This window comes from Danio aesculapii, chromosome 19, assembly GCF_903798145.1.
Source record: "Danio aesculapii chromosome 19, fDanAes4.1, whole genome shotgun sequence".
NCBI classification, from domain to species: domain Eukaryota; kingdom Metazoa; phylum Chordata; class Actinopteri; order Cypriniformes; family Danionidae; genus Danio; species Danio aesculapii.
In genome coordinates this window covers 13,362,053-13,385,583 of record NC_079453.1, presented here as the reverse complement: position 1 = coordinate 13,385,583, position 23,531 = coordinate 13,362,053, and the positions used below count along the sequence as shown (strand labels likewise).

At 33.3% G+C, this 23,531-nt stretch overlaps 3 protein-coding genes and 1 long non-coding RNA gene across 4 annotated transcripts; 2 read left to right on the top strand and 2 right to left on the bottom strand.

Moving 5' to 3' along the window:
• The first annotated feature begins 2,231 nt into the window (after nt 1-2,231).
• Nucleotides 2,232-4,831, top strand: irgf3 (immunity-related GTPase family, f3). The gene is made up of 3 exons (XM_056479770.1): nt 2,232-2,320; nt 2,759-3,326; nt 3,529-4,831. The coding sequence occupies exons 2-3, from the start codon at nt 2,759-2,761 to the stop codon at nt 4,155-4,157; spliced, it is 1,197 nt and encodes a 398-aa protein (XP_056335745.1). The 5' UTR covers nt 2,232-2,320; the 3' UTR covers nt 4,158-4,831.
• A 14-nt stretch (nt 4,832-4,845) lies between these two features.
• On the bottom strand, nt 4,846-6,055 carry LOC130246676 (uncharacterized). The gene is made up of 2 exons (XR_008839457.1): nt 5,840-6,055; nt 4,846-5,326 (listed from the first exon to the last, which is right to left on the bottom strand). It is a non-coding gene; the product is annotated as an uncharacterized LOC130246676 (long non-coding RNA).
• Nucleotides 6,056-10,761: 4,706 nt separating this feature from the next.
• Nucleotides 10,762-14,219, bottom strand: LOC130246650 (uncharacterized). Its single transcript, XM_056479740.1, has 5 exons — nt 14,209-14,219; nt 13,376-13,422; nt 11,439-11,824; nt 11,087-11,218; nt 10,762-10,976 (listed from the first exon to the last, which is right to left on the bottom strand). Exons 1-5 carry the CDS (start codon nt 14,217-14,219, stop codon nt 10,824-10,826), a joined length of 729 nt encoding a protein of 242 aa, XP_056335715.1. The 3' UTR covers nt 10,762-10,823.
• Nucleotides 14,220-15,805: 1,586 nt separating this feature from the next.
• On the top strand, nt 15,806-22,008 carry ssr2 (signal sequence receptor, beta). Its single transcript, XM_056480475.1, has 6 exons — nt 15,806-15,894; nt 17,434-17,591; nt 18,167-18,265; nt 19,734-19,842; nt 21,347-21,424; nt 21,525-22,008. Exons 1-6 carry the CDS (start codon nt 15,889-15,891, stop codon nt 21,633-21,635), a joined length of 561 nt encoding a protein of 186 aa, XP_056336450.1. The 5' UTR covers nt 15,806-15,888; the 3' UTR covers nt 21,636-22,008.
• Nucleotides 22,009-23,531: the final 1,523 nt, after the last annotated feature.

Here is a 23,531-nt window from a genome sequence, read left to right as displayed (position 1 = left end):
TGTGACTGACGCTTTAAATTCAAATGAGCTCTCTTTTCAAAAGAGTGCAGAGCTACAAAAGTTGGTTAAAACTGGTTAAAAATATTTGTCTTCTGAGATTACTTTCAGACTTTAGTGTAGACAGTTGCTATGGAACAAGTCTGAAACAAGAACCTTCTTTTTAAAATTGCAAGATATGATACAGATGTGCAAACTTGGCTGTTAAACGGGGTAGTTCACACATGCACACACACACACACACACGCACACACGCACACACACACACACACACACACACACACAAACAATTTAACTTCTGTAAAAAATTATTAATTCAGCATAAATTTGTAATTTTTTTTAATAAATGTTTATGCATTTCTCATTGAATATAGACAATAATTATTGATGCATTTAAACAAGATATATTAAACAGTTATTATTATTACAAATTATTGTTGTTATTATTATATATTATTATATATTAAACAGTTATTATATTATTAAACAGTTATATCTAATAAAATAAGAACATCTTTAGGAACAAAAAGATAATACAATTAAATTCCCACAAGTTATTACAAAAAAATAATAATTAACACAATCTACTAAATTTTATATGTTTTTGTCTTTCTTCTGCATTTTTCCTATTTATTAACATTTTATTTCTTATTTATAACTAACATATGGGTGTATACAATTTTGAACTGTGATCAGTTTTTGTTGTTGTTGTTGTTATTTTGTTGGATTAGTTCTAATTTGGGCTTATCTAGTGTATATGTATAAATATATTATTGTAAAGCATCCTGTAGAAAATATTCATTTGAAAGACAGATCTGTGAGAGGTGTACTTATTTATGCTGAGCACTGTAAATAAATAAACCACTAAGACCTGTGAGTCACAATCTACAGTATATTGTTAATACATTTTTATTAAAGAAATTCATTGGTTAGTTTTATTAAATATAGAATCAATGGATTTAATTAATTCATTTTCTTTTCGGCTTAGTCCCTTTATTAATCTGGGGTCGCCCCAGTGGAATGAACCGCCAACTTATCCAGCATATGTTTTACGCAGCGGATGCCCTTCCAGCTGCAACCCATCTCTGGGAAACATCGATACACACTCATTCACACTCATACACTACGGACAATTTAGCCTACCCAATTTACCTGTACCGCATGTCTTTGGACTGTGGGGGAAACCGGAGCACCCGGAGGAAACCCATGCGAATTCGGGGAGATCATGCAAACTCCACACAGAAACGCCATGTGGAAAAAGTCTTGTTCTGCCATGGTAAACACTTCTGAGCATTCTGACCATGTTTGTCTATTTGTGGGATTCTTCTTGTTTTTCGCTTGCCCTGACCTAATATTGCCTGTTTGAGACCTTATTTCTGCTGCCTGCCCAAACCATATCTGCTCTCTAATGTTTAGGTTTCTAGCCACTTGTCTATGACTTATCACTGACTCTGATTCTTTATTCAATTAAACTGCACATGGATAATCCTCTGAGTCCTCATAAAAGTACAATAGGCTTTCTGTCTTTCGTAGCTGCATATTTGTTCCTGGTCTTTTAGTTCCTGTGGATTTGTGGACATTCAACCATGGTAAAATAACTGACTAGTGATCAGAATAAATGAGTACACCCAATTTCTCAGTGAATATAGGTAATATATTTTGGTGCATTTGACCAAAACAGATTTATTAAATACATAGATTTAATAAACTGATTACTAAAACAATATTCAGTCACTGTACCTCTTTACATAGATAGATAATTCATTTAAATTCATGTGAAATATCTTTTTTTTAACACTAGAAAAACAACTAAATGTTATATATATTTGATTCTCTTAATTTTAGTTTTTTTATATAATATATAATAATTTTTGGCCAGTTATCATGAAGTATTTTGTTAGATTAGCTCTAGATCTGGCTTTAGTACTGACTAATCTAATGTATAAGCACAAATATAATATTGTGAAGCATCCTACAGAAAATATTCATTTAAATGAAATATTTGTGAAGGGTGTACTCATATATGCAGAGCACTCTACATGCACAGACAGAACTATATAATAATGCTAAATAGTGCATTTAAAAATAGCATTGCAATTCAACTGCTGTCAATGCACAAATACAATAACATGAAAGAAACTGCAGGTAAATATTTACATGCCCTTTGCATCGTGTTACTATGGGGATGAATAGCAATGAAAGTGAAAGCAAATGGTATATCTCACCCAGCTATTGTTTTGAGTACAGCGGAAAGTTTCATTTAGATTTCTGACCTTATGCTGTGCAGTGTGCTTTCGCTGTGTGGATTGCTCAGAAGAATCTGGTAAGAAAGACACAGTACTTAATACCATTACAGTGTATTTTATTGTTATTTAGAGCTTTTACATACAGTATTCAAAAGGTTTTTAAAAATCATCTTGTTAAACAAAAGGCAGAAGTTCTGGTCTTTCAAGTACTTCCTCATACACTAGTTTTAATGTAAAGCAAAAAATGTTTGGATTTCTTTCATGTAAAATTCCTTACTATTTATTACAGGTAATATCTGCTCATTTGCACAGCTTAATTGATTGTCTTTCAATTTTTTTATTTTCAGTGAATTTTAAAAATTCTGAAAACATCTTGTCTTGATCTAATAACTCGCTTTAAGTCTTGTATGCTTTACGGTCCAGTCTTTACAATGTATCAATATTGTTTACTTATTAACCTGTTGATTTTTACATATTTTATAGTTCCTATTCATAACACTGTTGAACATTTTTAGATGGATACATTTGAAGACTACTACATGATAACTCAGAATGACTTGGAGGAAATTAAAGAATCCATATCTACTGAGGATCTCCCAACCGCAGTTAGCAGGATCAGAGAATATCTCAGAAAACAAGATCTTGTAGAGCTAAACGTTGGTGTGACGGGAGAGTCTGGTTCTGGAAAGTCCACGTTTGTCAATGCATTCAGAGGCTTAGGAGATGAAGACGAGGGCTCTGCTGAAACTGGCCCTGTGGAAACCACTATGGAGCCCAAAGCTTATCTTCACCCAAAATACAAAAACGTGAAAGTGTGGGATCTTCCTGGCATTGGAACACCAAACTTTAAAGCCGATGAGTATCTTCAGCAGGTTGAGTTTGAACGCTATGATTTTTTCATCATCATTGCTTCAGATCGGTTCAGAGAATGCCACACTCATCTGGCTAAAGAGATCATGAGGATGGGGAAGAAGTTTTACTTTGTTCGTTCCAAGATTGACGCAAGCATTACAGCTGAGAAGAGGAAGAAGAACTTTGACCTAAATAAGACGCTTGATGTCATTCGAGAGGACTGTGTAAATGGTTAGTCATTTATTTCACATGGCATTGATTTGAGGAACAAAATTTTGCTTTAGAATTGATACATTAATTAAATTGCTAATTGAAGAATAATAATGATATGCTGTTATGTTATTACTGATAAATCATACATGTTTGTTTATTATTAGAGGTAATATTAATATTAAATTGACGTTTTATAATGCCCTATCCTATGTCTGTCTAGGTCTGAGAAAGATTGGGATTAAAGATCCTGTTGTGTTTTTAATCTCTAATTTTGAGCTCGGCAAGTATGATTTAAATCTGCTGGAGGAGAAGATGGAGGAAGAGCTTCCACAGCACAAGAGGCGTGTGCTGTTGCTGGCTTTGCCAAATATCACACAAAAGATTAACGAGAAGAAGAAGGAAGCTCTAGAGCAAAACATTGGGAAAGTAGCTTTTCTGTCTGCTTGTGTGGCTACTGTTCCCATTCCTGGTCTTTCAGTTGCTGTAGATCTAGCTATTGTTGCTAGAGAAATAGAAATTTACTACAGTACCTTTGGTCTAGATGATCCATCCCTGCAGATGCTGTGTGAAAGATCTGGGAAAACCATTGAGGAATTCAAAAGTCTTATGAAGTCGCCATTGAGAGGTGGGATAAACCCAGCTTCACTGTTATCCTTAGTGGGTGCGGTATCTGTAGTTGGAGCTGAAAGTACAGTTGAGTATATTTTGAGCCTCGTACCCATTCTTGGCACTGTGGTGGCAGGAGGACTGTCTTATCTGACTGTCTCAACAATGCTTAGAAGAGCTCTGAATGATATAGCAGAAGATGCCAGAAATGTGCTAAATGCTTCACTGGAGACTGAAGTGTAAACACAATGTTTAATTTCTTTAAATGAAATAAACATCCCATCCATTACCTGCTGATTATGTAAACATTTAGCTTTGAATCTCTCTTGTTACTTTATAGGGCAAATATACAAAATCATAATCTCTGTTTAAACTGGTATACCTATGACATAAATCTTAAAACCTTTAATCATAATGCACTGTAGGTAGTGCTGTCGCCTCACAGCAAGAAGGTTGCTGGTTCGAGCCTCGGCTGGGTCAGTTGGCGTTTCTGTGTGGCGTTTGCAGGTTTTCTGCATCCGCGTGGGTTTCCTCCGGGTGTTCCGGTTTCCCCCAAAGTCCAAACACATGCGGTACAGGTGAATTAGAAAGGCTAAATTGTCCATTGTGTATGAGTGTGAGTGAGTATGTATGGATGTTTCCCAGAGATGGGTTGTGGCTGGAAGGGCATCCGGTGCGTAAAACATGTGCTTTATAAGTTGGTGGTTCATTCCGTTGTGGAGACCCCGGATTAATAAAGGGACTAAGCCGAAAAGAAAATGAATGAATGAATAATTGAACTACTTTCGATGCTCTAAAATGTAATTTAAACAGATTTTATAAAGACAACAGCAAATACACATATCAAAATTGTAAAACAGAAGAAAGTGTTAAGGCAGGTTTTGATTGAAATAAATAATGCATGTGTTGGGTGATAATTCTTTTTGTGAGATTCTTTGCATAAGAATTTTACTCAAACAACCCTGATTACATTACTTTTAATGTTCTAAAATATCTTTAAAATAAATTTTTCATACACCAACATATACACCATAGCCTACATGTTAAAATCACAAAACAGAAGAAGTCTCTAGGCCTAATACACTCTCAGAAAAAAGGAACAATGTTGTACCAAAGAAGGTACACCCTTTGTCACTGTGGCAAAACCTTTTTATGGAACAGAATTGTACCTTAAGACAAAGAAACAAATTTATACCATTGCAGTTTGTACCTTTAAGGACATGATTTGTATCATGGGAAACCAAAATGTCCCTTTGGTTTTAAAACCTGCAGATACAATATTGTGCCTTCATCAGGGGTAAACATCTGATCCATGAAGGTACCTGTAGCATTCCCAGCTGAACAGATGCACTTTACTCTCAGGGACTGATGTTTATAAAGTGTTTAATCTTCAAAATAAATTATCGTAAGAGCTGAATAAAAGAAACAAAGAAACAAACAATACTCATTACACATATCCTTGAAATTGTGTTAAACAAATGCTCATAACAAGCCAATAAACTGATAAATACACATTTACAGTCTTGTATTCACTGTACAAGCATAAATGATAAACTTGCCTAACTGTATAGTGGTAAGTCTAAATAATTTGAATTGTTTTAACACTAACAATGCCAATATTTAATGCAGATAAAGCATTTATGACCTTATGAATTACAACAATGTCCTATTAGACTGCAATACCAAAATCAATACCCTAATGGCCGTTAATGTCATATTTGTAGTGCAAGTTATAAGGAAATAGTAATAACATTTAATTACATGCCTTTTGTATAAAATTAACAAATAATATGGATATCACGGATACTCAAAATCCCCATACATGCGCTAACAACAGTTAAATGCTAACCAAAAGACCATCAACAAACCATAAACTTTCAAGATAAACAGTATTTCAGATTTCACTGATTAAAATATAAACAAACCTTGTGCCCTTCATCAGCCAGGAGCTAAAAGTGGGAAAAACCTTTTTGACTGCCTTTGAGTTCGTTTTTTACAGAGAGCACTCCAAAGTCCTTTCCTTTTGTAGCACTAAACACTTCACCCAAGACTTTTTCAATGTGTAAACTCAGGCCTGTTTTAACAGCACCCTCTACTGGCTGGAGGTAGAAGTGTCAGTGATTGAACAATTTAATTGTCATCTACAGCAGTGGTTCCCAAACTGGGGGTCGCGACCCCTGCGGGGGTCGCAGAATAATTTCAAGGGGTCGCGAGAGTTATTTAAAAATTGTGTAATTTTCAGTGATTATAATAAATATTTTTCAGTATTACAAGTGAAAGCTAATATTTTCAGATTTTTAAAAAGATATTACTGATTCATAAAGTATTTAACACACATTCGGGCAGAATGCATCTTTGTACTTGGAACGCAGCGCTCAGGAACAGTTTAAAACTGTTGTCATGTCAACTTGCCGCAGTAAACAAAGCCTTCAACGCTTGCCCCGCCTTCGCGCTCTTCTTATTGGCCCACTGCTCTAAGAACTGAACACGAATGATTGGTTAAAATCAGCTGTCAATCACTCAGTCAACGCCTCCTGTCTTCAGATGACAGGAGCTACAACCGCGAAAATGTAAAGCGCTGAAGACGAGAGAATGAAAACAACACTGACAGATTTTGTCTTAGAAACACCTAAAGCTACAAATATTGGCACATCTGATTACTGATCATGTGCTGAATGTTAATCCACCAGCTATACTTATTGAAGAGTGGATAAAAGACCTCCATTGGCTTCAAGTCTGCTATGAAAATAACTAGCATTCACTGTAAAGTCTGTGGGATATCTTTTGGGATATCCGTCCGTGTATCTTTTGGTCACTCAATTATGTTATAAAAATGTCTTTTCTTGTGATAACGGGATTTCATTAAGACATATTTTCCTCACGCATGCATATTTATTTTTTTGCTTGTTAGTTTTGATTAGTGTTGATTTTCAAATGCAATAAATCTGTTTATAAAACTTGTAGTAACAGTGCGATAATTGATGGGAGCCACTAAATTTTGGCTGGTGCGTCTACATTTTTAAAGTTAGAAGCACCAGTGTTACCAAGCAAAAATGTTAATTTCGAGCCCTGTAATCTATAGTAAATATAGTTAAAATATTGTGAACAGCTTAAAAAAAACAATTTTTATTGTTTGTATATGCTTTGGTAGTGGGGGGTCGCGAGTTCTTGACGATCTTACAATGGGGGTCGCGGGTTTAAAAGTTTGAGAACCACTGATCTACAGTACCACTAAAGTTACAAGACACTTTGTACCTTAACAGTGTCAAATGTGCTTCTTCAAGAGCTATTTAAGGCATTTTGCTTTATCCAAAATTTGTCAATTTATTTTCAGCAAATACAAAACATCAAATACATTTTTAACAATGTTTTTTAAAAGTTTCTTTTTGTGTAAATCACCTTTTCCATTAACAATAAAGAATAAAAAAACACTTCAACATAAACCAAAAGATTTATTTTTTGCTAAACATTTCACAACACTTTCTACAAAAGTGTTACAGAAACACATTCTCCCATCTACAATATAAAATATTTTTTTCTCCAATTTTCACACAATATCTTTGTAATCATTTTAAAGTTACGTATTTCCTTAATTTAAAAATAGAAATAGAATTCTGCAAATGTACATGGTAGATAGCAAATTGATAGTGGATATCAATAATGAATATGTATCAGAAAATTCTTACCAAATGGGTGGGTGGGAGGGGGGGTATGGGGAAAAGGCCGATGTTTATGAAAAGACAAATCACGAAAAGGCCACAATCACAGTGGCAGGCCAAATAGAACATCAGGCCACCGGGAAATGTCCCCCCTACGGCCTGACAGGCACACAATTAAGTGGTGTCTCTTTTGTTCACTTGTGATCGGATTGACAAAAATGCATCTTGATTCAAACGTGCAAACAGGGCCTAAAAGATTACCTTAAATTTTTTCATGGCTTTTGTTAAAATTTTTAATTAGCATAAGACACAGATATTAAACTTCTTTATGTGAAACACCAAAAAAAAATAATAATAATAACAGCCACCTGAGAAGTTATTGGTGAAGCTGTTACAAACAAAATAAATAATTTGAAAAGAACATCAAAATCAAAATTTTGTATCTCCTCATTAGAATGTATAAAGCAGTTTAACTTTTGTTACATTTTTTATTGTATTTGGAAATTTTAGGGTGATAAATTGTTTTTGTTTTTTTAGAACAATGAAAGCAAAGTAAAAAAAAAAGAATACAGATAGAACACTTGCCAAAAGAACAGAGGGACTGTGAACTACATTAACCATTTAATTTGTCATTTTTGTTTTTTAATTTAAAATATAAAACATTAACAAATCATTTTGTTTTGCACAAACCGTTCAGTATTGCAAAATTACTGGTAACTGAAGCCACACTGGCATTAAAATGATAGTTCAGCCAAAACTTAGTATTCTGTCATCATAAACTCAGCCATTACTTGTTTGTTTTCTTTTTCTGTTAAACAAAAAAAGATCATTTGACTTAAGCTGGGAACCCATAACCATTGACTTCCATAGTATTTGTTTATTTTTTACCTACTGTGAAAGATAATGGTTACAACTTTTCATCTCCTTTAGAGTACAACCAAATAAAGAAACTTATAAAGGTTTGAAACCACTTGAGGGTGAGTAAATGCTAAGTAAATTTTCAAACTGAACATGGCTGTTCCATTGTTTTGTTGTTTTGTAACACTGCATGTAGTTATACTTGCTGCCATGAGGTAGCTACTGAATGACAAACAATTTAAATCAAATTACTGTACACAAGAGATGCAGTAATATTGAACTGTTCTTTAAGTCTATAATGAAAGAATAAACATTTTTACAAGTAATTTACAGGTTCAGGTATCTATGGTTCACTGGCTGTTAAAGTATCTGAAAACATAATCAGCAGGATGGTGTATTCATCCAGTGCATGAATAATGATACTAGCATGTAAACTAAACATTGCTTTATTATGAATTATAAGTTAAGGTATGCCCTAATCAAGATCTAATTTTAACTACAACACCAGTCACATGAGTTCATGTGTGAATTAATTACTTGTTATTACATGTTTGTTAATTAATGCAGTGGTTCTCAAACTTTTAAACCAGCGACCCCCAATGTAAGATCGTCAAGAACTCGCGACCCCCCACTACCAAAGCATATACAAACAATAAAAATAACCTTTTTTACATTTTTGCTTGGTAGTACTGGTGCTCCTAACTTTTTCAATTTAGGCGCACCAGCCAAAATTTAGTGGCACTGTTGCTACAAGTTTTATAAACAGATTTATTGCATTTGAAATCAACACTAATCAAAACTAACAAGCAAAAAAAAAAAATATATATATGCATGCGTGAGGAAAATAGGTCTCAATGAAATCCCATTATCACAAGAAAAAATATTTTATAACATAATTGAGTGACCAAAAGATATCACGGACGAACCGCTCACCGGCCCTGCACGCACTGTTTGACTTGAATGAATCCATTATCGTCAATTGTGCTGTTCTCACGGGTGGTGTCTGATATTGCACAGATGCTTTTGACATATACCTTATTATTTGCATTCGTCATTTTAATAGAAATACTGGTCTTTTCATGAGCTGCAATATTAGTTTAATCTTAGTGCAAGCCCTTTTGCGATGGTGAATGTGGTGTTAAATTGTACATATAGCTGCCACTTGTACAGCTGACAGCACATGGCGATTAAATGAAGGATTAAATAGAACCTCTCGTGCTTAAAAAGTGTAGATGTGGCAAACAGTTACCTGAAAATGTCGTTCCACAGACTTTACGGTGAATGCTTTAGTTATTTTCATAGCGGACTTGAAGCCAATGGAAGTCTTTTATCCACTCTTCAAAAAATGTAGATGGTGGATTAACATTCACCACATGATTAGTAATCAGATGTGTCATTATTTGTAGCTTTAGGTGTTTCTAAGACAAAATCTTACGCGGTTGTAGCTCCTGTCATCTGAAGACAGGAGGCGTTGACAGAGTGATTGACAGCTGATTTTAGACAATCCATTTATGTTCAGTTCTTAGAGCAGTGGACCAATAAGAAGAGCGCGAAGGCGGGGCAAGCGTTGCAGGCTTTATTTACAGGCTTTGTTTACAGCCTGTTGACATGACAAGTTCAAAAGATGCATTCTGCCTGAATGTGTCCTAAATACTTTATGAATCTATCAGTAATATCTTTTTAATATTCTGAAAATATTAGCTTTCACTTGTAATACTGAAAAATATTTATTATAATCACTGAAAATTACACAATTTTTATCTCACTCTCGCAACCCCTTGAAATTATTCTGCAACCCCCAGTTTGAGAACCACTGAATTAATGTATTAAAAACACTTAATTTTTTAGTAAATTAAAAGTGCAAGTTGACCAACATGAATTCATGACTTGTTAATTATTATTAACTCATTCTTAACAACTGCTGAACTCCTGTGCCTAAATGGAAAATGGTAATGCAGATCTGCCAAGTACGTGTTTACGTTGAAAAACAATAGAAGTGTTCTGTCCACAACATAATAAACTGTTTAAAAACAGGAATTCATGAGTTGATAAGAATGAGTTAATAATAATAATGTGCCCCTCCAAGTAAAGTCATTAGATAATGATAAATTAACAGGTCTCTTGGATGTAAATGTTAACGTAAACTAGTATAAAATATAAAGTAGTAATTGAAATGATTTAATAATAGCAGGTTATAGATAAACTACTTAAAAGGGTTTATCCAAAACTTGTTCCAAGCATATATGAATCTCTGTCTTGTGCTGAACACAAGAGCATCAAATAGTTCATAATATTTTTTTCCTACTAAAGAAGTTAACAGCTTCCATCAATTATTTTGATACCAATTTATTTATTTATTTTTTAAATCATACAACTCTGGAACAATAGGTGATTAAATGATTGACGACTGGACTGGATGACAATGAGGCCTGTTAAGACACTGACTGGCCCAACGTTTTCTTCCATTCTTCATCTGGCAAAGACCGCATGGCAAAGAATTTTCTTGAATTATTTTTGTCGTTGAAGTGGCTTTCTCTGAACCCACCTGTTTTCCAAAAACAAAATGGCTGTATGAACTTTACAAAAATGATTACTGTCATTATTAAACCATTTTTATTATGACAATAACAGTGAAAGAACCATCTCAAATCTTACATTGCGGCTCTCTGCGATATCTTTCATAGTGTTCAACAGGTCACGCTCCAAAGAATCTCTGAAGTCCACATGTAATTGCTTCATTGCTTTGATCTCATCACTTTCTATCATTTTACAATATTCTTCTTCAGTCTGTGCAACGAATATAGAAATGTCCACAAACATTAAATATAAATAAAAATTCATTATATCAACTATGAAAATATATCTGGAATCTAGCATTCAGAATTTCAACAGTACAGTTTAATCTTATTACTTGACTCAATGATCTAGTATGTATGTAAGAGCTTAAATGTATGAAGTAACTTTGCATGAAACTTAATGTAAATGTAACTTATGCATGTATTCTCACCGGTTCTTCAAAATATTCCCCAAGATTGAAGGTCTCTTTTCCAGGGAAAGTCATTTCGATTTGGAACAGGTCCCACAAATTGTTGGCAACAACATGAAGAAGCTCCTCCTCGTAGGCATAGACCCTGCCATCTTCACCCAGCAACAGCACCAGCTGTAGATCAAACGCATCACATGGGAAGTCATCAATGGCACCAATCACTTCCATTTCCATCCTTTCTGGGAGGTAAAAATCTTTCCAGGCTTCAAGCTGCTCATCATCCCCTTTATATACTGTGCCATCCTGCCCACAGATTCGCAGTGTCAAATCTTTTGGCTTCACGAGAGGTATTGTCAGCTTGCAGTTACGCTTTACAAAATGTGCAATTCCAGAGAGGTCCACGGCATCTAAAGGACAATTAAAAGTATTAATATGTTATAAATTAAACAAATATAAGCAAACAAACAAAGATGTTTTTATACACTACTTAAAATATTTGCAGCAGTATATCAAAGGTTACTGGAATATATTTTACTACACACATTTTGTAAAAGTTTTAATTTGTTATTAGTTTGTGTTTTTTGCAAACACAGAAAATGGAAAGTATACATTCCACGAATCTGTATCAACCAGTTATAGTGTCTGGGAATAAGGTGTATGGGTGAATCCTGGTAACCAAAATCTAGTAAATAAGAAAAAAATATTTCAACTTTCCAGAAAATAAATGGTGGTGTGGCTGCTGACACGAAATTAATAAAGCAACTTGCAATTGTTGTTTTGATTGTGATTAGTAATTTAGAATACCCCACAAAAGCGTACTTTATACTTTTATATTAATGGTGATCCATTTTTCCAAATGTTCTGTAGCACTTTCCCAACCACAATATGCAAGATGTGAGTAATACTGTGATCATTGTTTCTCACATATTGATCCATTATCCATTAGTCCATTTGCAGAAGTTATGGAGAAAACTGTTTTACTAAAATTGACACCTGGAAACCTTCTGGTAAAGAATGTCTTCTGATCATGAAGAATCAGCCAGGGAATTCCAGTCGAGATTAAATCTTGTCCAGTAGACTTGACTTGTTGCATCTCATCAGTGTGTTCCTTGCCACTGCATGAATAGATATTCTTGCTCTTGATAAGTGATGTCCAATTTGATCAGATACTTTGAATTGAATTAATTAACTAATCAGTCCAAAAAGCCCATTTTGTTGACTAAATAGAAAATTATGTGATGTATTAAATGCACCTGTTTCAGAAAGAATCCCAAGTCTTATTTGCATGATTCTAACTGAATATTCATTGAAAATGATCATTTCTGTGTTTTTTTAATGTTTGTTGTGGGTCAGCTATCATCCATTGTTCCTGGAGGCATCTGATTCCACAAAAAGTGCCTTAACTTTTTAGGTGAAGTATGAAGATTTTGTGGGCAAACTCACATTTGTCCAAGTGATTATCCTGGTGAGCTGCATCTTCTCTATCCAAGCTTTGCTGCAATCCCAGGTTCTTCCAAATGTACAAGTCTTGTTTTGGAATCTCTCACTATTTTTGCAGTAAATTTCTGTATAGACAATCTGTGCAAATTTCTTAGATCTTGTTACTGGTCAACTGTTGATCTTTTTTTTTTTGCACATGTGCTCTACACAGTCCAATTACATAAAAATGTGAGTCTCCAAAACATTAAAACATTGTACTTTCTTTAGCGCTGTAGTCTGTCAGTGAACAACAGACAATCCATTACATGCAGATTCAAGCACTAAACGCAATGGCAACTTGCAATCGCAGGCATGTCCATGTTACGAATATTTGTACAATGAGTTTATTTACTAATTTGTCTGAGAACTTCACCTCATGACATTGTCGTAAATTATATTTATTAAAATAGATTGCATGTTTAAGTGAGTCTATCCAAGCTGATTCCTGTTTTACATATATTTAGCTTGTGCTTTCTTACCTTCTTTAATGAATGACAGAAATTCCTTTTTGATATGTTCAGGTGAGCTAAATTAAAGAAGAAAAAAAGTTATATTTATTATGTTAAAGTAAAAGTGTTAATTTTGTCAATAATTTCACTTCACAAGACCACACTTTATCATCATAAGCAAAAGGTGTTGTAAGTTTTTTCTTCTGTTGAACACAAAAGAAGCTGTTTTGAAGAATGCTGGTTACTGGCACCTATTGACTTCCATATGGAAAAACACATTCTATGGAAATCATTTTTTAAGTTATCTTCATTTGTGTTCAACAGAAGAAACAACATTTAAAAATTTGTGAAGGGTCATTTTGGGGCAAGCTATCCCTTTAATGTTCTACTGGTGAAAAAAGTACATACATTTGATAGCCTGATGGTAATAATACTAAGAGCAAATTATCCACTATCACTTTTAGGAGTGTATGGTATTCGATAACTATTTGAATTAGTTTTGCAGAGTGTAATTGGCAACATAAAAGTTTCAGCCAAATGTACAAAATACAGAAGAAAAAGAACAAACAATGTCATGCATTGTTTATAATGTCAGCATTATATGCTGAAAAAACTTTGTTGTTAAAAATTGAATTGTTTTACAAGATGGAATCTTAAAGAAACTCTAATATTGCTTCCATTGTGCTGCTGCTACTGTACTACTACTTTAACTACTACTATTAATAACAAAGAAGAAAAAGAAGAAATCGTTTAACTGATAATTGTGCGCCTATCCTGTTCATGGCTAAACGTTATATTATACAGTTTCATTGTTCCCACCCCATCCATTAAAATGAACAGTGATAGTAGGATTGTACACTTACTTGGTTGTCATGGTTCATGTGCGTGCTACATAGTTTAAAAAAAAATAAAACAAAAAAACAAACAAACAAACGCAGTTAAATATTTTAACAATGTGTAATGATTATATTAATCTTTATCTGCTAAATCATTTAAAAGTTAATATATAGCTGTGCAAGATCATATTTATTATATCAACATTACAACGAGAATGTTTCCAGAGAACAGATTAAATATATTTCTAAGTATGCTATGTTACGTACCTGTTACGGCCTATGGTTTTTATTGTAGTTATGACCACATTTTCATTTTATCTAACAAAATTATTGTTTTTCATTTAGTTAACACAGAAATTTTATTTACATATAAATCTAGCAACTTTGCATTCCAAATGCTGAAATTGGATTTACTTTCAGTATAGTATAATATAGAAAAGTATAAATATTTTTATGTGGTTAATAAAATGTCTGACTTAAACTTAAAAAGGGATATTGAAAATGGTTTCCATAGCAAATGTTCAAATTGACCAAAGTCTAACGTACATCAAAATAAATGGCAAGAGTCACATGGGACTGAACATTATTTGAAATAAACATACAAATCACATTACCTGTCAGAGAAGTTGTAAATGTGTACAGAGAATGATGTATACTGCATACACTGGGAACATTCCTGCAATTGCAAAATATGCGTAAAATCAGACACACACCCAATTCACCTGCCCCGCATGTTTTTGGACTGTGGGTGAAACCGGAGCACCCAAAGGAAACGCAAACACGGTGAGAACATGCAAACTCCACACACAAATGCCAACTGACCCAGCCAAGGCTCGAACCAGCTGTGAGGCAACAGCACTACCTACTGCGCCATCACGTCACCATGTATATATATATTGACATAATCTTATTAAATGACAACTTATTTACATTATGGGATGTTTTTTTATATAAGTTGTTAACATTTTAAAACTTTTTATTTAAAAACAAATGTTTTTAAACACATAAACTATTTGCTATATGGAATGCAAAAACTTTCAATATCTTAAAATCATTCAGAACTCAGATAGAACCTTATAATTACAAGGTGACGATATATATAAATGTTTTTGGGTGACAAAAATGAATGTTGTTTAAGGTTGCAGCTGGAAAGGCATCCGAGCAAAAGATATGCTGGATAAGTTGGCAGTTCATTCCACTGTGACGAACACTGATGAAGGACTAAGCCGAAGGAAAATAAATAAATGAATAATACAATAGTAATACAGTTTTTTCTTTACTTGTTTGTTTGTTTAGAAACCTTTTGTTATATTGTACCTTGTTTTAGGAATGCTGATCTGTGTTTGGATGCCTCTTTAATCGTTATTTTTAAATTTTGGGATGCTTAATTAGGCTGTCTGTTTCAACTTTACTTTGTATTGTAATAATAATCGTAGATAGCCTATTTTCTTAGGTCTTCACGTTAACAGTTATACTGAACAGTTAAGTTTTTATTTTCAGTTTGTTTTACTTCATTACGATTTAAGCATAAATTCAGACTTTACATAAAAACTGTCCATATTCAGAAACAAAGTTCCACCCGAAGCAGCAGGCGGCACTGTAGGATGTAGCTTGTGTCCGTGAGCACAGCGACACGTCATGCTAGCGGAAGACTAAAATCATCTGCGCGTGCGTCGAGCTGTCTTCGTGATTTTGAGGCTCGAGCAGATGAAGGTAAAGTTGCTGCTAAATATTTACGGTTAATAAACAAAATAAGCTGAGGGTAACACATTATATCAATGTTTTTCCGAGATTGTGTAGGCTTTATGTAAGTAGTTAATGTTTTAATTAAGATTTGATAAATATTTGAAGTACACGTAATCACAGTTTTTCACCTTGTTGAAACTAGAATATATCAGAATTGCGTTGGTTCTCTAATTAAATGTTGATGCTTAACAGGTATTTTTTTTGCAGCATTAAATACTATTATATGTTTGCGGTAAAACAATGACTCTGAAAGACAGAAGTGTGTGTTTTTTGTGATTAGAGTTGTACACGTAAGCGTACACACAACTGGCTTTTCAGTACTGCTTGTATAAATTACTTATTTAAAATGAGTTGAAACGGCACAATTCTTAAATTGTTTTTGGGACAACCTAATAGTTTTTTTGTTTAATCTACCTAAATTTGTAAAAACGATTAAGTTTGGACAACATAAAGGGATAGTGTGGGATCCTCCATATTTAATTTAGGTGAAGTTGGTTTTATATTCGCATATTCCTTCATTTAACGGCCCCTATATTGTAAGTACGACTTCAAAACAGCATTAGCACGATTTAATTGACTGTGAACAACGTTATACTTTGACATTCCTTGGCTGATAATATGATTTACCCATTTAGAATTTGAAAATAATCCTATTCTGAAGTTATATTAGCAAGGAGAATGTCTAAATTAGTGCGAATAAAACCAACTTTAACTCAATCCATATTTACAGTATAATGTGTTGTTTTTTTATATTTTTAAATAAATTATTATTATTATTTTAAAATCAATATCTGTTTAAAATGAATTGTTAAATCCAAGTGCTCAATTCTTCGTAAATTCGTAAATATTTATTCTTTTTGCCTCGTACTGTACAGTAAATCATGCCAAACCAACTGTAAAATATGTAGGTAATTTTTCTAATGTAAATGTTTTATGATTTTTATTAACTTTTTTTTTTTGTATCTGTATTCACCACTTCACAGTTGTAGTGCATCACATTAGTGATAACTAGGGCCGGACCGAATCTGCAGACTTTTTTTTGCTAATTCTGCACGTTTTGTAAAAAAAAAAATCTGCAGATTTATGCTGAATGGTTTTGGGAGTATCATAACTAATCTTAATAAATGAAATGAAAAAAATAATGTTAACTTTTATTTAAGGTTTACAAAGCAAATTCAATTAGATCCACTTATTTGGTAAACAAAGCACGTCTTTCATATCTACTAAAAGACAGAATATATTACTTTACAAACTGTATTGTAAATAAATCGAATGAACATTTTCATATTAGACAATATTTCTGAAATTAATAAAGAAATTTTATATAAATTTGTACAAGTAAATAAATAGATTCGATGGGCTAATGATGTGCGGATTACTGCGAGTATAGATTCTGTGGACCTAGTGATAACTTTTGTTGTTGTTGTTGTGTCTTTAGGTTAATTGTTCTCTCATATGGTCAGCAGCAGTTTTGTATGTTGTTCATGTCATTTTTTTCCCCCACAGATGAGGATACTCTGTATATTTGCTCTGGTTGCTGTGGTGGGTCTGGTGGCAGGAGAAGAGGGGGCTCGTCTTTTGGCCTCCAAGTCCCTGTTGAACCGTTATGCTGTAGAGGGACGAGATCTTACCCTGCAGTACAGCATCTACAATGTGGGCACCAGGTATTGATTTGTTTCTTCCGCTCTCTAATGGATGATGGATGATTTTTCTTTTAAAGTAAGATTGTTTATTTTTTTGCCGTATCAGACACATGAAACTCACTTATGGACATTTACTCAAAGAAGTTCCCCTGTAATGTCAATATTGCAACAGAAACAAACGTGTTGAATATACTTTTAAAATGCCCTATTTTGTTGGCGCATTAACCTAGTGGTTAGCGCGCTGACACATGGTGCAGTAGCACTTAAGGGTGTCCCGAGTTCAAATCCCGGCTCGAGGACATTTGCCAACCCTACCCCCCTCTCCCTAACTTCGCTTCCTATCTCATTACTGTCCTGTCTAATAAGGCAAAAAAAAAGCCAAAAAAAAATTGCCCTATTTTTAATGTTATCAGACAATGATTTATATCTGAGGCGACTTTATGGCAAATAAAGTGAAATGGTGCAATTTTTTTGTAAAGTAAGCCTTATAAAACTGTTTTAGATTTTTATCCTGTGTATTATTTATTGCTATTGATGTCTTATTGTTATATCTTTTTTATTTTATCTTTGTATTTTATTTTATTTTTATTCTCTAGTGCTGCCCTGGAGGTTGAGCTGTCCGATGACTCTTTCCCTCCTGAAGATTTCGGCATTGTCTCAGGAATGCTGAATGTAAAGTGGGATCGCATTGCTCCGTATCCTTTTTCATATTTTAAATATGCGTGAAAGGCAAGACATGATGTAGCATTAAGAGTTTACATAAAATTGCACTACATTCAGTGTAACTGTTTGAAGAAAACGACATGCTTGTTATGACTTTGATCTAAAATGAGTTATCAGTTTGAATATGTATTTAAATGTATTCTTAACAATTGGGTAAAACTGGTATGAAGGATAGTGTAAAGATTATAAATGACAATTAGTTTTTGTATTTTTTAGACCCTATAATGATCCTTGTATCTAGTTTATAATATTATTATTATTATTATTAATAAGTCATAACTTATTGCTAAAATGATTTGGAATGTACTCTATTGTTGCTCTGAATAACATTTTAGGGGTTGCCACCTGGGAATCCTGGTTGTAAGTGTTAGGTAATTTAATAATCTTTTGGCACTACTAAAATCAATAGAAATCCCAATTCATTAAACGTATAAATTAAACTCTTGACTTTTTAAATTTGTGAAGCAGCGCTTTATCTTTCGTAACAATTAAAAAGAATACATTTCAAATTAACATTTGGAACATTTTAAATTAATCTCACCAAATTTCAAACAGACCATATGTTGACATCTATTTCTTAATTCATTGTTTGAGCGTTAGCAGTTGACGCACAAATGTAACATTCTTTAGTTGAAAAGTGGAGTAATGCAAATTATATGAATAACAAAAAAAGTTATACAATTAGTCATGAACTAATTTCTCACCAATTCATTTGTTTTCTTTAACGTAGACATTGAACGTATACAATCATCTTGATCCATTTAGTCTTATAGTTACTATTAAATATTGGTCTGCAAAATAAATTAGTATTAAAAAAAAACATATAAAATGATAAAATTATCAGTAGTAAATTCTTACACTTAAGAGTGTTCCAAATGATAGATTCACCCTGCATGTGCTAAGTGATGGACTTAAAATGATCTAAAGACACCAATTTTTGTAATCTCGATTTAGACTGAAGAAAACAAGGACGAAGTTGTATGCATAAAAGCATTCTAATCCAATTCAGTATCAACAAAAGGAATATAAAGAGTATAACATCTGAGAATGGAGGCAAATATTTCTCGAAAGTTTTCTGTTATACAAGACGGCAGAGGTATGAATGCAATGTCCCAAGATGGCCTTGTAAACAAATACCACCGCATTTCTCTCCTAGTCAACAGAAGGCCAAGCTACTGTTATACAATGTACAATGAGTTGAAGCTTTACTGTCAGTTATGAATCTTAGTGCACCATGATAAACCACATCCAATGAACAAAGGTTATATTACAATAACTGCAAATTAATTGCCTAAAATTGCCATTTTTATTAGATTTATTTTTTATTCTTTCTGAGTACTCTAGGTTCTATTAATGGTCGTCATCTGCAGTGTGCCAGACAGCCAGGGTGTTTGATTTACTCTTGTTAATCAGATTATATTTCCTAACTCTTCTTTACAGTGCCAGTAATGTTTCTCACACAGTGGTTCTGCGGCCACTGAAAGCTGGATATTTCAACTTTACCTCTGCCTCTGTTAGCTACCTTGCACAGGAGGGCGGACAGGTTGTGGTAAGTGAAAATGTAGTGCTTGACAATATGACATATCTTTTATCATGCGTCATCTCGTATCCTGATAAATACATGCATGCACACATACATATACATCACGATATAGCACAGTGCAATCATTAATAGATTTATATTTTAAATACATAAAGTATTTACTCAAATGTACTCATTCATATGTGATTATTTTTTCACTTTATTTAGAACTACTGGGCAAATGTTTGATTTATAAATATAGAAGTATTAAGGAAATGTAAAACATTCTTTTAATCTAATGATTAAAGGCACAACATTTGATATCTCAAAAAAAAGCTAAATGTAAAAATTGTACTTGCGAGCATGCTCGTTTCTGTCTTTACGGTAATACTTTTTAACATTTGGATGAGCTAATTTTTACAGTAAACACTGTATTTTGCAACACAAAATAAACGATAGAGAATATTAAATAATGCACAGGCCTTATTTTCTGTACACAGTCAGCATGGGAAAACAGTTTTAAAATTATAGTTCACCCAAAAATAAAAAAATCTGTCCTTTGCTCTGTCCGCTTGTTTCAAACCTATTTGAGTTTTTCTGCTGATTAACCCAAAAAAAGTTATTTCGAAGAATGTTGGAAACGGGTGTTGACTTCCATAGGATTTTTGTCTTGCTATGGATGTCAATGGCTATCAGTTTACAGCATACTTTAAAATATATAATCTTTTGGATTCTGAACAGAAAAACTAGTGAATGGGGAAAAAAGTTTAGAATCTTTTTGCTAAAATGTATTCTTTTTTTAAAAATTAAAACAAAAATGGTACATGAATCATACAATACATGTTTTCCAGTTTAATCATTTTTACTTCCACAAAGTGGTCAGTGATTTTCATGCTGCGGTGGTTTGCCAGTAGGCATACATGAATGTTTATTACCCATATTTGGTCCCAAAAAGGTGTGTGAGATGGGTAATGGGCTTATTTTTTTATATACAAATGTATTTTATTTAGTGTAACATTTTTTTAAAAATATCTCAGGATTTTAAAAATCTGTAAGAAATGTAATTTACATGTCTTAAAAATGTAAAGTTTCTTTGATTTGAGCAAAACGTTTAGTGATTTAATGCATCTATAAATTAAAGGGATAGTTCCCCCAAATTAAAAATGTACTCTCTATTTGCTCACTTTCAAGTCATTCTGAACCTTTTGAGTTTCCTCCTCATTGAACACAAAACATATTGTGAAAAATATTGGAAACTGGTAGCCATTGACATTTATAGTAGGAAAAACAAATACTAGGCAAGTCAGTGGTTTAACATTTTTTCTAAATCTTTTCAGTGATCAGCAGATAAAAGGAACTCAAACTGGTTTGTGACATGGCGTGTAAATGACAAAACTAGCTTTTTTAAAATTTTTATTTTATTTTATAAAAAGTTTATTTAAATCTAATTTCTGTATTTTGAGGACCAATCAAAATCTTGCATTATTGCTAGTGCCAATAATTATTGACTTCATTCTTTCCAACCTTTTAGGTTGGTTACACAAGTGCTCCAGGTCAAGGTGGCATTCTGGCCCAGAGAGAGTTCGACAGACGCTTTTCTCCACATTACGTAAGTGAATTGGCATGCCAAATTTGAATAAAATGGTCTTGAATGTTTGATAATCTGTGCTGTTATTATAATGGTGTAATTTTTATTTCTTTTCTAATAGCTGGACTGGGCAGCTTTTGGCGTCATGACTCTTCCCTCCATTGGCATTCCTTTGCTCCTCTGGTACTCCAGTAAGAGAAAATACGACTCACCAAAGAGCAAAAAGAACTGAGTTTGCCATTTGCAGGACAAAAAAAAGATCAGGGGTCATTGCGTGAATGGGTAGGTGGGAGAGGGGCGGCCAGCTTGGGTGGGTTGAGAATATTGTTTCTGAATAAATTAATTACCCATATTGGGGTAAACGCTCAACGATTTAATCTGTTTTTAAGTGTTGTTGGTCTTCATCAGGCGGTTAATTTGAGGATCTGGCCTTTTGAAGCTTAAAGTAGGATCATTGTCAAGCCGCTTTTGACATTGAAAGTGGCCATTCCGATCATGTTTCCTTCATTTTGTAATGAGTGCAAGATTCCGATGCTAAACAGAACTGTACAGCCCTTCATGATCAATGTGAGGCTTGTTTGTGGAAATAAAGAGGGTTTTACAAAGATGTGTGTCCAAAATGGGCTTTTATCAGTGTGTCTGCTGTGTGCTCCTGTGATTTATTTCTCGTTTGGTCAGCAGTGTGTTCTTGACAGAATAATTATCTTTTGAATTTTAAAAATATTAGGTTTGATGAAAATGGTTGGTAATTCTTAAGTCTTTTCTGCCGACCAAGGCTACATTTATCTACATTGATCTATTTGAAGTGGGGTTGTGTAGCAGTTTATTTTTTTGGAAGGTATTCAATTTGGCAAGGATGCATAAGATTAATAGTCACAGGCGTTTATGTAACATTCTTTCAGATAAGTGTTCTTTTGATGTTACCAAAAAAATACAAAGAAAGCATTGTACATGACCATTTCCAGCACTGATAACATCTTTAAGAAGCAAATTAGCTAAATGGAAGGATTTCTGGAGGATCCTGTGACACTGAAGGAGTAATGGGTAACATTTTACAATATGGTTGTATTAGGTAATGCATATGCTAACATGGAAACAATTAATTACAGTATTAGTAAATGAAAATACAGTTCTATGTATAGTTCATGTTGGTGCATTAACTTATAACAAGCGTGAATTTAGATTTTTATTGATGCATTAGTAAATGTTAAACTATCATTAATAAATGCTGTTCAAGTATTGTTCATAGTTAGTTCGTTAGTAAATCTATTCATTAATGAAACCTTATTGTAAAGTATGACCGTGTTATAACTCTAAAAATGTATATTTTAGTTGGAAAGAGATTTCACAAAATGACAGTTTTTGGATCAAATAAACGAAGCCTTGTTTAGCAGAATAGGTTTCTTTTAAAAACAACCATTCTTAATATAGTAGTAATTGTATTACAATAAAGTGGTAGTTTGCAATCTTGATAGATAGGGCTAAACAACATACCTGCCAACATTTGTCTCTGAAAATCTGGGAGAAAATCCAGGCAGAATTACGGAAGTTTTCTGGGAGAAATAACAAAACAGGAAGGAGGCGGGAGATGGGTCTGAAATAAGAGAGACTCCTGAGAAAAACGGGAGTGTTGGCAAGTATGCTTCTCTTGAAAGGAATAAAGTTCAAACTTTTAGTCTTGGTTTGAGCTTTGAGTTAAAATCGGGGTGCGAATTATACATTGACTATTTTCGGTATAATTTTAGTTTGTATAATACATGCTTAAGTAAATCATTATATATATATATATATATATATATATATATATATATATATATATATATATATATATATATATATAAATATAATTTTTTATTTTAATGACGTATAATAAAATGTATTTAAATGTTCAGTGTTTTGTGGGAAACTTGGTGTATTCTGACCTACAGTGTACTCAGATTGGCTAATTTAGAGGTTTCTGTAGGTCAAATAATACAAACTATGCAGCTAATTTGACTCTACTTTTAAGATGTATATAAAAACAAACCCCCATTTAACAAGAAAAGTGTCTTGTGAACACTACCACATGCCCGGATTGAGAATTCCCAGTGGGCCGGTCCGTTTTTGGCCATGAGGGCCGGTGTCCCTA